General features: G+C 32.1%; 1 protein-coding gene across 2 annotated transcripts in view; it reads left to right on the forward strand.

The window, feature by feature from the left end:
- Positions 1 to 4,054, forward strand: part of HSPA4L (heat shock protein family A (Hsp70) member 4 like) — a 49,400-nt gene extending 45,346 nt beyond the window's left edge. For both annotated transcript variants that reach the window (XM_069493192.1, XM_069493191.1), the window contains 2 exons: positions 1,795 to 1,956; positions 3,787 to 4,054. In XM_069493192.1, the coding sequence (XP_069349293.1) occupies positions 1,795 to 1,956; positions 3,787 to 3,978 (354 nt within the window). In that variant the 3' untranslated portion in view covers positions 3,979 to 4,054. The remainder of the gene's footprint in view (positions 1 to 1,794; positions 1,957 to 3,786) is intronic.
- The last annotated feature ends 9,604 nt before the right edge of the window (positions 4,055 to 13,658 follow it).

Below are 13,658 nucleotides of genomic sequence, written 5' to 3' on the forward strand. Positions count from 1 at the left end.
GCAGACAAATAAAAATTCCAGGAATATTTTAAATCTAGTGTAATTACTGGTACCCAGTACTCCCCAGGCTTTTTAACTATCTTCTTGAGTGTGCAAGTTTAAGACATGATCCAAAGCAAAGAAAGACTTCATTTATGCTCACCAGCATTTGTGTTTTTATTATGTGCTAGATTGTTTCCTAGATGCTAAAAGTATGGCATCAAATAAAACATTAACCTGTTTTTAATACACTTCAATGAGGAAAAGTGGATAATAAATAAGTTACTCTAAAGTATGTCGGCTGTGGGAAAAGTAAGGGACTGCCAGAGGTGGAGGAAGTTTGTCAGAAGGACAGACTAGTAAGCTGACATACATGTCAGGAGAAAACTGAAGAGGAGGTAAGATCTCAAGATGTGCGAAGAGAAATGTTCCATAACTGGAAGAGAAGTATTCTAGAAAAAGAGATTAGCAGTTGTAAAAGCCCAGTGGGAGAACATGTTAGAGAAACATCAAGAAGGCCCAATGTGGCTTAAAACAGTGGGAGAAGGTGTAGCAGTTGCCAGATCATAAAGGGCCTAGTTATCCATTGTAAAACTTTGGGTTTTACTCTGAAATGGAAAACTATGGAAGGTTTTTGAGCATAGGAATGATATGATTTGACTTATTTTTTAAAGAGTTTTAAAGCAGAGACTAGTAAAGACATTATTAGAATAATACAAAGTAAGAAAATATAGGAGCTTGAACCAGATAGTGGAGGGGCAAGAAGTGGTCAAATTTTTGTATATATTTTAAAGAGTACAGCTTGTAAGATTTGTTGATGGATTTGATATAAATACATCAGAAATAGAAGTGAAAAATGACTCCAAGGATTTTGACCTGGACGAATGAAGTTTCCATTTACCAAGATGAGGAAACTGGGAAGAGTAGGTGGAAACATAATCAGAAGATTGAAATGTAGGCATTTCACATTTTATAAATACAAAGTCTAAATTGGATGGAGTTGAAAGTTCAGGCTAGACATTTTTTAAAAGCATAAAGATAGATGAATGAGGATGAACTAGCAAAGGAAACTTAAGTGATCTATGAAGTAGTAAGAAATTCAAGAAAATGTGTCTACTTAGAAACTGAGTTAAAGATGACAGATACATAATTTATAGTAATCCAAGCAGAAAGAGGACTTTGCTATCTCAGGAAGCTTTATGGTTTTAAAAATTGTATTACCATCCTTCCACTTCTTTGACTTTGGAGTGTTATTTCATTCTCTTTGCGTTTATTTTTTGTATTCAATCTATAATTCATTAGGAGATCCCCTTTCCATATGTTACATTGCCATTTCTTTCTGGTTCTTTGGCTACCAATCTAAACCATGACTTCTTAGGCTGTCGCCTGTATGTGGCAACTGCAGTTCTCTTTTTCAGACAGAATTTTATCATGTCATTCTCCTTATCAAGAACTTACCGTATTCTGTTGTATATTCAGAATTTTCTATCTGGATTGCTGTGTGCCTGCTCATTTTATTCCTCTTTATTCTGTAACAATTCTTTCTTTGGCTAAGTGCTTTTCCCTTGAATATTCTCTACTAGTCATTCTTTTCCAAACCTGATTTCTTCAGAAAGCCTTTCCTTTTTAAATGCACAACCATTTTTGTCTTTTCTCTCACTCTCTTCAGTTCTATGTTATATATGTATATAGTTTATTCTCATGAGTATATGTGAGGTATACAGTCAATATGAGTCTAAATTTTTAAGCAGAAATTATCAATAAACTGGTGCTAACTGAAAAATCGGTTATATTCAGTAAAGTTTTTTCTGATAGGATGAAAGATATGATCATTTGGATCCTGCTGAAATGGAAAAAGTTGAAAAATACATTAGTGATGCCATGAGTTGGCTGAACAGTAAGATGAATGCACAGAACAAACTAAGTCTCACTCAAGATCCTGTGGTAAAAGTTTCAGAAATAGTTGCAAAATCAAAGGTAAGAAATTTATAAAATTCTCTTTTTAATGGCTTTAAGGACTAAAATTTTTTAATGAGAATGAAATAAAGCAATGTGATGACTTCTGACAAATATTTGAGACTTACCCTCAGGTGAAACCTCTTAAGTCTTCATTATAAGATTTTGCAGTATAAGTCTGTCTTTGACTGAGTTTGCAATGCATGAACTTCCATGGCACAATCTTACTCTGAGATAAACTTTTCAGTTTAAAAAAACATTGCTAATGAAAATGTCAAAAGTTATAAAACATGATGAAACATGGGGACAAAACTGTATAATAAAGATCAACATCCAACTAGCAAAGTGAGTAAAGATACTGGATAAGCAGTTGACAAAAGAAATACATTTTAAATAAGTATATGAAAAAAGGTATTCATCCTCATCACTAAGAAATGCAAATTTTTTTTACCCATCTGATTTGGTTGTGTTTACATTTATATTCTTTGCCATAGTTGGCAAGGGTGTGGAGAAATGGATGCTCTCCTTTGAGCAATCTGGTTGAATCTATTGCAGCTTTCTTGGGACATTGTGTCAGAATATGTATAGAAATTCAAAGTGAGAATAACTTTTAACCCAGAAATCACAATTTTAGGAATTCATCCTAAATTGACTGTTGCATGAGTGCATGCAGATAAGTACCCTTGCTTATAATAGCAAGAAATTGGAAGCAACGTAAGTACTTATCATTAGGAAATTAATATAAATAAATTGATGCATCTATACAACACTAAGCCACTAAATATGATATTTTACATATAGATATATATCTCTTTAGATATAAGGATGTGTACATTGTTTAATGAGAAAGAAAAGATTACAAAACCTAAATGTATAAGTTTGTATAAATGTATAAATTTGTCTGTTCATAGATTTATGTGTTTGTGTATGTATGTATGAACATACATCTAGAACGATATTCACTAAAATGTTAATATTGTTAATTTATAGGAGATGGAATTTCAGGTGATTTTTTTTTTTTAAATCTCATGTTTTTGGATATTTGACTTTGTTTTCTTTTTTTTAACAAAAGTAGCTATTATTTTGTAATCAAATAAAGTAATAAAAATATTTTCATTCTGAGAAAGTTTTGCCAAGAAGCTGTAATATGTAATTTACTCCTAATCAGATGAGATATAGAATGTTATAAGAGCAGTTTGCCACGACAACATTCCCCCTAGGATGTAATTTCCTATATTTACATCTCTACCACAATATCTGTTGACACTCGTCCTCAAAGGTTTTTAAATTTGAGTGGTATTTATGTAATGGTGTTTTATTTCTATGTAAAAAGCAAGAAAATAGAAGAACATTGTGTCTTATTTAAATAATTCAGTTACATGTATTTTCGGTTATTTTTACTACAACAGAAAAGTCGCCTCAGGTGTTTTCAAAAAGTAAAGTTATTAGTGTGTATGTTTTATCATTCTCAATTAAAAATTGCTATATAAATGTTGAGAACTTTCAATTTATTAAATAGGTGTTATTTGACATAATTCTCATAACAAAGTCGTACAGATAATTTAAAGGAAGAAATAAAAATTATTCCTGCCAAAGCAAACTACATTTAAATTATAAGGAAATGAGTTAGATTAAAAAAAACTGTTAAAGAATCAATAGTTTCTGATTGCCACAGACATACACTAACCCAGAATGTAAATCTTTCATGAGGCATTTGAAGAAACAATTGGTTATCTAGCTAACATAAATTCAGAAATGTGAAATTATGTGGGAATTCACAAAGTTAATATGAAATTTAGAAAGTTAATGGTAATTTGTACTATTTTTAATATAATCAATTTGTGTCTTTAGGAACTGGATAATTTCTGTAACCCCATCATTTATAAGCCTAAACCAAAAGTAGAAGTTGCTGAAGACAAAGCAAAAGCTAATAGTGAACATAATGGACCAATGGATAGACAGAGTGGAACTGAAACTAAACCAGATACAACAAAAGACAACTCACAGCATACTAAGTCTTCGGGAGAGATGGAAGTGGACTAAGTGTTAATTTTACCTTGCATAATTGAAACAGTACAAGTAACCATAGGGTCCATTCTTCTTTTACATTTGGTACACATAACAGATGTTCAGTTCTTAACCGCTTTTTGTCATTTGTTTTTTGGAGTAGTTTTGAAAAGTGTTTTATATTGAGTGCACTTCTGTTCATTTCCATTGCCGCTTATGTGAAGCTTTAGCCGAATATAGATTTACAAGTCATTTTAAGCTTTCCTGACGTATTTTATATCACACATGTAGGATTGATATGTAGCTGGCAACAGTCTACTTTATTTAAAGCTTATACTTGGATAAATCTCAGTTCCTTTATTCAGAAAGGGATAAAGTATTGCACTGTTGTTGGAGAAACACAGATTTAATTGCATCGTTATTTTGAAAAACAAAAATTGAAATTGATGGGGTTTAAGCCATTGAGGCACTGACCTTTTTCTAGTTATTGTATTGTTATAATTTAAATATTAAAACAAATAAGAGGTTCCTCGACAAATTAGTCCATCTCATTGATGTACCATGAGAACTCTAAAGCTTTATTGTCATCACATGAATGAACTAAATCACACTTGAAAGGGAAAACGCACAATTTTATATTAAGGTGATACCAGCAGTTTGCTTTTATTAGTAATGAAGATTGATGTTTTCTCAGAGTAATTCAGTGTCTTTTTCACTTGAAACTTTTGATCTATTTGTCTTGAAGACCAGCTGCTGCTAAAATAATGCTATCCTAAAGGTACAGAAGTCTGACAGAATTACCTTCATGTTAAGGGGGAAATGCTGTTGACCTACTCAGACATACATGTGGGATGTTGAAAGCCTTGTTTCAGTTATAATACTCGTCTTGGTTTTTTTAATTGATTTTGTTAATAATACCTTAATACAAGGTAGGGAGAAATGGCACAATGTATTGCATTATATACATTTATCATTGATTTACTTAATGTTACAGTATAGATAAACACTATTAAATAAATGGTAATACTTGAAAAGGAGCTCTTATACCATAGGTCTTAGGAAATAATGCTTGTAATAAACTTAACTATGTCACTTATCAACAGGCAAAATACAGAATGTTACATAGTGTTATATATGATATAATGTGATTAAATTATAGTTCCTGCTGTTATATTACCTTTTGAAACCTTGGCTCCAGTTTTGGTGCTTCTTACATAAATCAAATGGGAGAAGGGACAGTAAACTTAAGATATTTTAAGGACCTAATCTGTGCTTCATCACCAGACTTGTTCACATTGTTCTTTTCTGTCCAGAGGCCTGAAACTGTTTAAATATGGAAACAGACTGAAATGATGTTTGAACCTACAAGAGAAAGAAGCATAGACAAATGCACGGGCCCTTGTGTTCTTAATACCAATCAATTAGATTGGCCTTAGGTTAAAATTTTGAAAGGCTCATTTTTTCCCCAAAGCTAAATCTTTATATTAAGAAGAATTAATGTTGACTTTTCTTAAGTAGTAAAAAATTGAGAGTGTAATATCTTTAAAGGATAGTCATTATTTCTCACAACTAGTTCTCTAAGAGAGATTTTGTTTCTACAATGTAGTCTGCACTGAACAGAGTATGAAGCCAGTGCATTTTGCAGGGATTTTTATTAAGCCTTTTGCGGGGAGGTGTCTCTTTTTTGTAGTAAAAACAATTATATAGACCCAATATATTTTTAAATGTCTTTTAGTCTTTAAACTATTTTTCTCTTAATGCTCTTGAAATAGTTACATCCAATAAGTGGTGAGATACATTTTTTAAAAGCATGTATCAGTTACTTTTTATTTGTATGTTGAATATTTAGGTTCATTTCAAGAAAAGCATGAAGGTTATGAAAGCAAATATGTAACAGTACAAGTAGGGATTTTATAGCTTTTATTTGAGTTAAAACCCCCACCTCACTTGGTTAGGAGCTATGCCTTAGAAAATTCCTGGGAATAAATGTGGGAACAACCCTTTCTACATCTGAATTGTCTAGGGTATACTGATATTTTCCATTCCTGCTCTGAAGTCACCTTAGGTAGTTTTGTGTTTTAGTCTGATATATAATACTAATTTTTATAGTTACGTAATACTTCATTTAATAAGTTAGACATCCAAAGATAATATGTGTACTTTTCCTGAACATTTATTCAACTTAAATGATAATTTCAAAAGCTATTTGACCTTATAATGTTATTTATTGAATTCATTAATAAAAAAGAGTATGTTCTCCATTATACAGTTTTGGGTAGATGTATGGTTCAGTCTAATTTTAATCTGCATAAATATGCAAAGCTAAACAAAGGCTTTTTCAAAATAAAAAGCTACTATTTTAGAAGTTATTTTAAAAGATGCATAGAAGCCGGGAGTGTTGGCACACATCTGGGCTCCCAGCTACCTGGGAGGCTGAGGTGGGGAGGATTGTTCGACCTCAGGAGTTCAAGGCTGCTGGGAGCTATGAACACTCCACTGCACTCCAGTGTAGGAGACAGAGGGAGGCCCTATCTAAAAAAAAAAAAAAAAGTCACTTTACTGCATCTCGTAAGGTTCAGTGGGGGGAAGAAAAGGATGCATAGAAAACAGTGGTTTCCTATAGTAAACAAAACGAGTATGTCAGAAACATCTAGAATGATTCATAAATGTAGATTAGTATACTTTGACTCAGGAAAAGTATAAATTGTGGTTTCAAACAACAGCTCTTGATAACCAATTGTACTGTGTTTATAAAAAAGATTATTAAATAATATGGCAAAAGAAAGTTTGTAATGATTTAATTTCTTAGCAGTAACACAAAATCCTTAAGTTTTTAAAAAACTAGACACAGCACATCAAAGAATTTGGCTATTGGAATAATGGATAAACCTAGTTTTAAAAAGGTAACGATATTTAATAGAACTAAGGGCAAGAAGTAAATGTTTCTTAGACCTTTTTTAATTTTGGTCAGTCTTTAGTATATTTAAAATTATTCCTTAGAACTCTTTGAAGTGAATTCTGGGACTCAATAAAATTTCAGTATTAAAGCATTTTATCAAAGTTAACACATATTTAACTGTTTTAAAAAATTATCTGTATTCAAAGGGCAAATAGACATTTGAATACAGTGATCAAATTAGCTGACTTCAGTTTAACCCAAAATAGATATAACTATATCTCTCCATTTTCATAAACTTTAAATGTAATGATAAACCTGTAAACACCCCCATTAGGGTTTCCTAGTTTGGTTTAAATAGTTTGTATTTGGTAGTCCACAATTACAACCTTTGAATTAATTTTACATACCATGGAAGATTTAGAAGTGATTCTTAAATGACTACTGAAATACAACTTCATCTTTCTCACTTTTTAAAAGTTTACAGAGGCCGGGCGCGGTGGCTCACGCCTGTAATCCTAGCTCTCTGGGAGGCCGAGGTGGGCGGATCGTTTGAGCTCAGGAGTTCGAGACCAGCCTGAGCAAGAGCGAGACCCCATCTCTACTAAAAATAGAAAGAAATTATATGGACAGCTAAAAATATATAGAGAAAAAATTAGCTGGGCATGGTGGTGCATGCCTGTAGTCCCAGCTACTCGGGAGGCTGAGACAGGAGGATCCCTTGAGCCCAGGAGTTTGAGGTTGCTGTGAGCTAGGCTGACGCCACGGCACTCACTCTAGCCCGGGCAACAAAGTGAGACTCTGTCTCAAAAAAAAAAAAAAAAAAAAAAAAAAAAAAAAGTTTACAGAAAAAAAACTTTATTTTTAAAGTAAATATTATGTGGTTAAGCCTTGAAAGTTTTGACTCATAAGCAGATTTTGGTTTGTGGTATTAGTATAAAATGTAATGAGAAGCATAGCTTATTGTATTGAAATAACAATAAATATTTAAAATCTGGTGGCAGTGATTAAGTAAAGTTAGCCACTGATGACTTTTCAAGTGACATAGGGAGCATCCTAATCTTAAAGCAGTCCATTTCAGAAGATACAGACTTCTTGATCAAAAAAATACCACGTCGAGTGTTACTTTTTGGTTTTTGTCAAGGTCTGATTTAATCTAAAGTAAGATTTTAAAATAATTCCCAGGAAGCATATAATCTTTCTTTTGATAAAAAGTAACAAAAATTTAATGCAGATCAAAGACCAAGACCCTTAACCAAAACTTTAGCTATTTAACTATCACAACTCTAATTTAAAATGCACTAAAATTAATATTCTGTACTCATGTTTCCTAACAATAGCTTTGGGTTTATAATGCTGCCAAATGTCTGTATTAATTTTTTTGGCTAAACTCAAGGATAATTATTTCAAACCATAAAAGGGTACCTGGAATTTTCAGAGCATTAATAAACTGCTTAGAAGAAAAGAAAACCTAAATGTCTGTGGAAGTGGTCAGTACTTACAGGTGGTAATGGCTCTTTCATCTTCCAGATCCTTAAGGATACCTTTAGCATATTGTTAGAGAGGGTATTAAAAGAAAAAGCATATTTGCTATAATACATTGTTAAATGACTTGAAGCTTTCAAGTCAAAGAAACAAAGCTAATTGAATCATTGAGCATTTGATTCAGGCTGTCAGGCAAGTCAAAATCCATAACAAAAAAATTAATACTATGATCTTTGCTTTGGAATCCCTAATTCACAGTTATGCCCTAAGTCCCAGGATGATTATTAGGGAAATGTATTGATACCTAAAAATAACCTATCCTATAAAAAGATCAGTGAAATTCAACATGTTTTAGAAAGGTTAATTGCATTATAAACTATAAATGGAAATGGTCTTAATCTCTCCTTATGTGTCCTCTTATCCAGTTCTAGACTCTCATATAATCATTGTGTTTTTCTTAAGTATATTTTGCTTTTTATTCTGGATTATTCTTTAAATCTTCCATGGCTTTTTAAAAACAGTTTCACTGATACCCCATCACTTGGATAGCTAATTTTATCACCTTTGTTTCCTTTTTAAGACTAAATCTTGTTAACTTTTTGGCTTTAAATTCATACTTGATAAGCCATGTTATAAATTTATGTAATGTGTCAGAAATTTTAAAGTGGCATGGAGTAGATTTTTTTATATTCTGGCCTTAGAATAATTTTAAGTAATTCTGGATCAAAAGTGGTCAGTTTTGTGTGTATTGCATATTAAATAAACAACATCCCTAATTTTAATCCAGATATTAATGTGACAAAATAAGGGTCAGAAATTCAAAATAATTGTTAAAGATTAGACACTTTCTGTTCTTTGCTGCTCTCTGATTATGTATATGTGCATCTTTTTTTTAGTTTCCTAAATTTTTTGCTTCTGAGGACTTGAGTTAAAAATGCTCTTAAAATCATATGAATCTACCCAGAATGTAGATGTTAAAATGTAATTAGAAATGGAAATATAGGTAAAGGAAACTTTAAAGCTTTAAATTTTTATTATTTAGTGTCTTGGAAAGATACATTAAAATATTTGGTAGGATGAAGCCATTGTTGTTTAATACCATAGTATATAGAAGCAGTTTTTCAATGAAATCACTAAATGTTTAGTAGCCATCATAATATGGCATCCAACTCATTTTTTTCTCCAGCCATTATTAAAATAATTTATGTACATAATGACTCTGACTCCAGTCATTAGTGAAAATAACTTTTAGCAATTTACTTCCTGCTAGTTAATAATTCCTTTGTTTTTTTAAGAAAACTACCACATTTGATTTCTCGATGTCCCTGTTTATTTTCATTATAAACAGCAACTAGTGCAATGCAGAAGCTCATAATCAAGTGTGATGTATCTATAAAAATAAAGGGAGTTTTGCACGTAAATAGACTCCTAGCGTCAATGAGCAGACATGGGAATGGTTTGTGATGTTAAGTTGGTAACACCCTAGGAATATATATTTGGCATACAATTTGAGTTGACAAACATATCCATAAAATTGTTTACATATGGCAGTATCAAAGTATATAAAACATTTTCTATGTATGTTAAGTTGCATCTTCATACTAGTGAACAAACAAGTAGCAATAAATGCAATTCCTTTTTGGATGGCAGTGCATATTGTCAAGAATCATGTAATTATAATAAATATATACCTACTCCTTGAACCATGAGTTTTGCAGACCTGAGGTTTAATTTTCACATACTCCACTGATTTGATGATAGTCAGTGGACAAGTTGTCATGTTCATTTACAAAAATTTGCTTGGCAGTGAGGGTTTTTAACTGAGTACACTGGCAAATTTTTCAAACCTGCATATACTATTGATAGAAAACTGAAATAGTAGTTTGCCAACGTCGAAAGGGTTCTAGAGAAAAACCCAGGAATAAATGAATTTGAAGACTTAAGAAATTCTCATTAAGGAAAGGGGTGCTCCTTGACTCAGATCGTGATAACAGCTCCTGTCTTTGAGAATTGCTGTTCCTGATGCAAATGTGTCAAATAACTTAGCATGTTAGGATAAGAAAATGATTGAGGTCCCATGGTCCAGATTAGAGCATTTAGTGCTTAATCTTCTAGGGGGTTGGACAATTTATGAAAATGTGAAGGATATGGATCTTCAATCCAGAAAAATGTTTATACCCCATAAGCTTTAAAGTTTACAATGAAACATGAGTAAATACTTCTAAAGTCTTAAAGGCCAAACACTTGGCAGTTCGTTTCTATTCAGCTGTTTCTGAGTTTGGGAAAACTGGAGAGGATTCTGCTTTAAAAAAAAAAAAAAAAATACAAAAAATTGTCCCTAGTGATTAAAGAGGAAAGAGATGGTAAGTTTCCAGAGGTAATGTAGGAAAGTCTGTTAATTATAAGTACTTCCCAATACTTTATCCACAAAATTTCCCCCTTTTTAAAGGTAAAGTAAAAAAAAAAAAAAAAAGGTTCAAGATAGTTTACACAGTCTGCAAATGCCAGAAGACAATATAATGCCAATTGTGTCCAGCATTGTTGCCTCATTTATCCACAATTATTTTGGCCTCCTATTTAACCTCACACTGGTGATAAAGCAGTATGAACCTGAAAAGATTTGTGTATTGGTTTTAGAGATAGCAAGGATCAGGTTAAATTGAAAGTAAATAACTGGGCAAGAATCTGTAATAAAGAAAACTCTGTTAAAGGCAGAAGAGCAAAGAAAAAATTCACACAAAATAATAGAAATTCAGATTATCAGTAATAACAATAAGTACCATAAACTTGTCAGTTTAAAGACTATATGTGGTTTACAAAGAGACTTCTTAAATGTAACGGTTAAAAATAAATTGATGGGAAAGGATATAGTAAGAAAATGCCTATCGAAAGAGAAGTGTGAACCTGTTGATCAAATAAAATTGATTTGTAAGGTAAATAATAAAGGGAATGTTGGGATAAAGAGTAAGCTTTGATAATAATAAATGGAGCAGTTCACCAGGAATATAACAACCCTGAAACAACAGCCTCAAAATAAAGCAATTGGCAGTGAGAAGTTGAGACCAACAAAAATAGTGATAATTGCTAGTAGGCAAATAAGTATGTAAAAGAATGGGGCAAAATTTTAAAAGTTGAATCTAATGGGCTTACATAAACTGTCACTGAACTATTTAGGTAAAACTTTTTAAGTTCACATGGAATATTTACAAAACTTGATTTAGTAGACCAAAGCAAATCTCAAATATCAAAGACCATAATATAGATTTTCAAAACCAGTACAATAAAATTAGAAATCACCTATGAAATAGTGTAGGGTGGGCAGGGCACAGTGGCTCACGCCTGTAATCCTAGCACTCTGGGAGGCCAAGGTGAGACGATTGCTTGAACTCAGGAATTCGAGACCAGCCTGAGCAAGAGTGAGACCTCATTTCTACTAAAAATAGAAAAATTAGCCATGCATTGTGGCATGTGCCTGTAGTCCCAGCTACTCTGGAGGCTGAGAGAGGAGGATCACTGAAGCCCAAAAGTTTGATGTTGCTGTTAGCTATGCTGATGACAGTCTACGCTACCCAGGGTGACACAGTGAGACTCTGTCTCAAAAAAAAAAAAAAAAAAAAGAGTAGGGTGATTATAGTTAATGTATTATATATTTCAAAAAAGCTAGAAGAAAGTACTTGAAATGTCCCTAACACATAAAAATGATAAATACTCAAGATGATGGATACTGTAAATACCCTGACTGGATCATCAGACATTCTATGCATGTAACAAAATATTACATGTACCCTATAAATATGTACAAATGTGTATCAAATTAAAATTTTTTATAAAATTGCCTATGAAGATAGTCCAAGACATTCCATATGTGCATATGTTTGAACTGAAGTAATGATAGAAATTTCAAATCATGTTGAAAATTAGAAAATACTTTTAGACAAATGACCGTGAGTATAAACTTTAAATTGCATCTGTACCCCTTAAATCTCAATCCCTTTTGGATCTTTCCTGTTCTTGCCATTGCATTGTCTCTGTATGTGTGCTGAGGAGGGTGTATATATGCGTGTGTGTGTGTGTGCGTGTGTATATATATATATATGTGTGTGTGTGTGTGTGTGTGTGTTTCTTACCGCTCCATAAGGGCAGGGATTTTTATCTTTCCACAGCAACTACAAGGATGCCTAACACATAAGAGATGAACAGTTTTTAAATGAATGGAAGCCTCATGTAAGAGTTGGTAGGATGTAACTGATGCACCATCTTAGAAGTTTATATGCTTTAATGCATATACTTAAAATGAAGATTGAAGATTTAATGATATAATCATCCAAGTAAAGAGGTAGAAAACAGCAAAATAAACCTAAAGAAATGGAAAGGAAATAATACTAGGAAGTAATAGATAAGGGAATAAAGGTTCAACAGAATCAAAACCTCTATCTGAAATTTCTTTTAAGACAAAACACATAAGCCTCTAGCAAAATTGATAAAAGAAAACACATAAGCATGAAAGAAATTGATTTTGAGTTAAAAATGGTATATACCAACTCTTGTGTGAACTGGACTCTAGGAAAAAATTAAAGTGTCATGCCCAGATAGTTTTACAAATATTCTAGGAATAAGTCTGTTTTAACTTAAGTATTTTAGAAATTAGGAAAAGAATACTCCCCAACTCCTCATATAAAACCAGTTTCATTGTATATCCATGATACCAAACCAAAAAAGATTGATGAGGACCAAAAGTACTTTTCTAAACTCACTCATGAACATAGATGCAATAGATTATAAATCTAAATACTAGCAAAGTGAATTCATAAATATATAAAAAGTACATTATCAAATTAGTGTAAGCCAAGAATGCAAGGGTGGATTAATATTAGAAAATCTACATCTTTCCCCATATTAACAAATTAAGGAAAAAATATGATTATCTTAATTTGCTGAAAAACTGATTACTCATTTATGGTTTTAATACTATTGCTTAGTTTAAGCCACCATCTCTCACCTACGTTATTGCAATAGTGTACTACTGGCCCTCATGACATCTATCCCAACATGGAATTCAAATTTGATCCTTTCAAAACTTGCATCAGATCATATTTTACTCTTCTGGTTAGAACACTCCATGACTTTCCATAGCACTCAAAAGTAAAATCCAAAGTCTGTCATGGCTTGCCAAGATCCTATAGGATCTTAATTCTTTTACCTCACCTTTTACTACTTTTCTCCTTGATAACAAAGCTCCAATACAATGGTTATCTTTTAAGAGTATTATAAAACTGCTGAAAACGAGAAAGACTCTTACTCCTCTACAGAGCGAAAGACTAAAGACTGACATTTC

Source organism: Eulemur rufifrons, chromosome 18, assembly GCF_041146395.1.
Source record: "Eulemur rufifrons isolate Redbay chromosome 18, OSU_ERuf_1, whole genome shotgun sequence".
Lineage (NCBI taxonomy): Eukaryota > Metazoa > Chordata > Mammalia > Primates > Lemuridae > Eulemur > Eulemur rufifrons.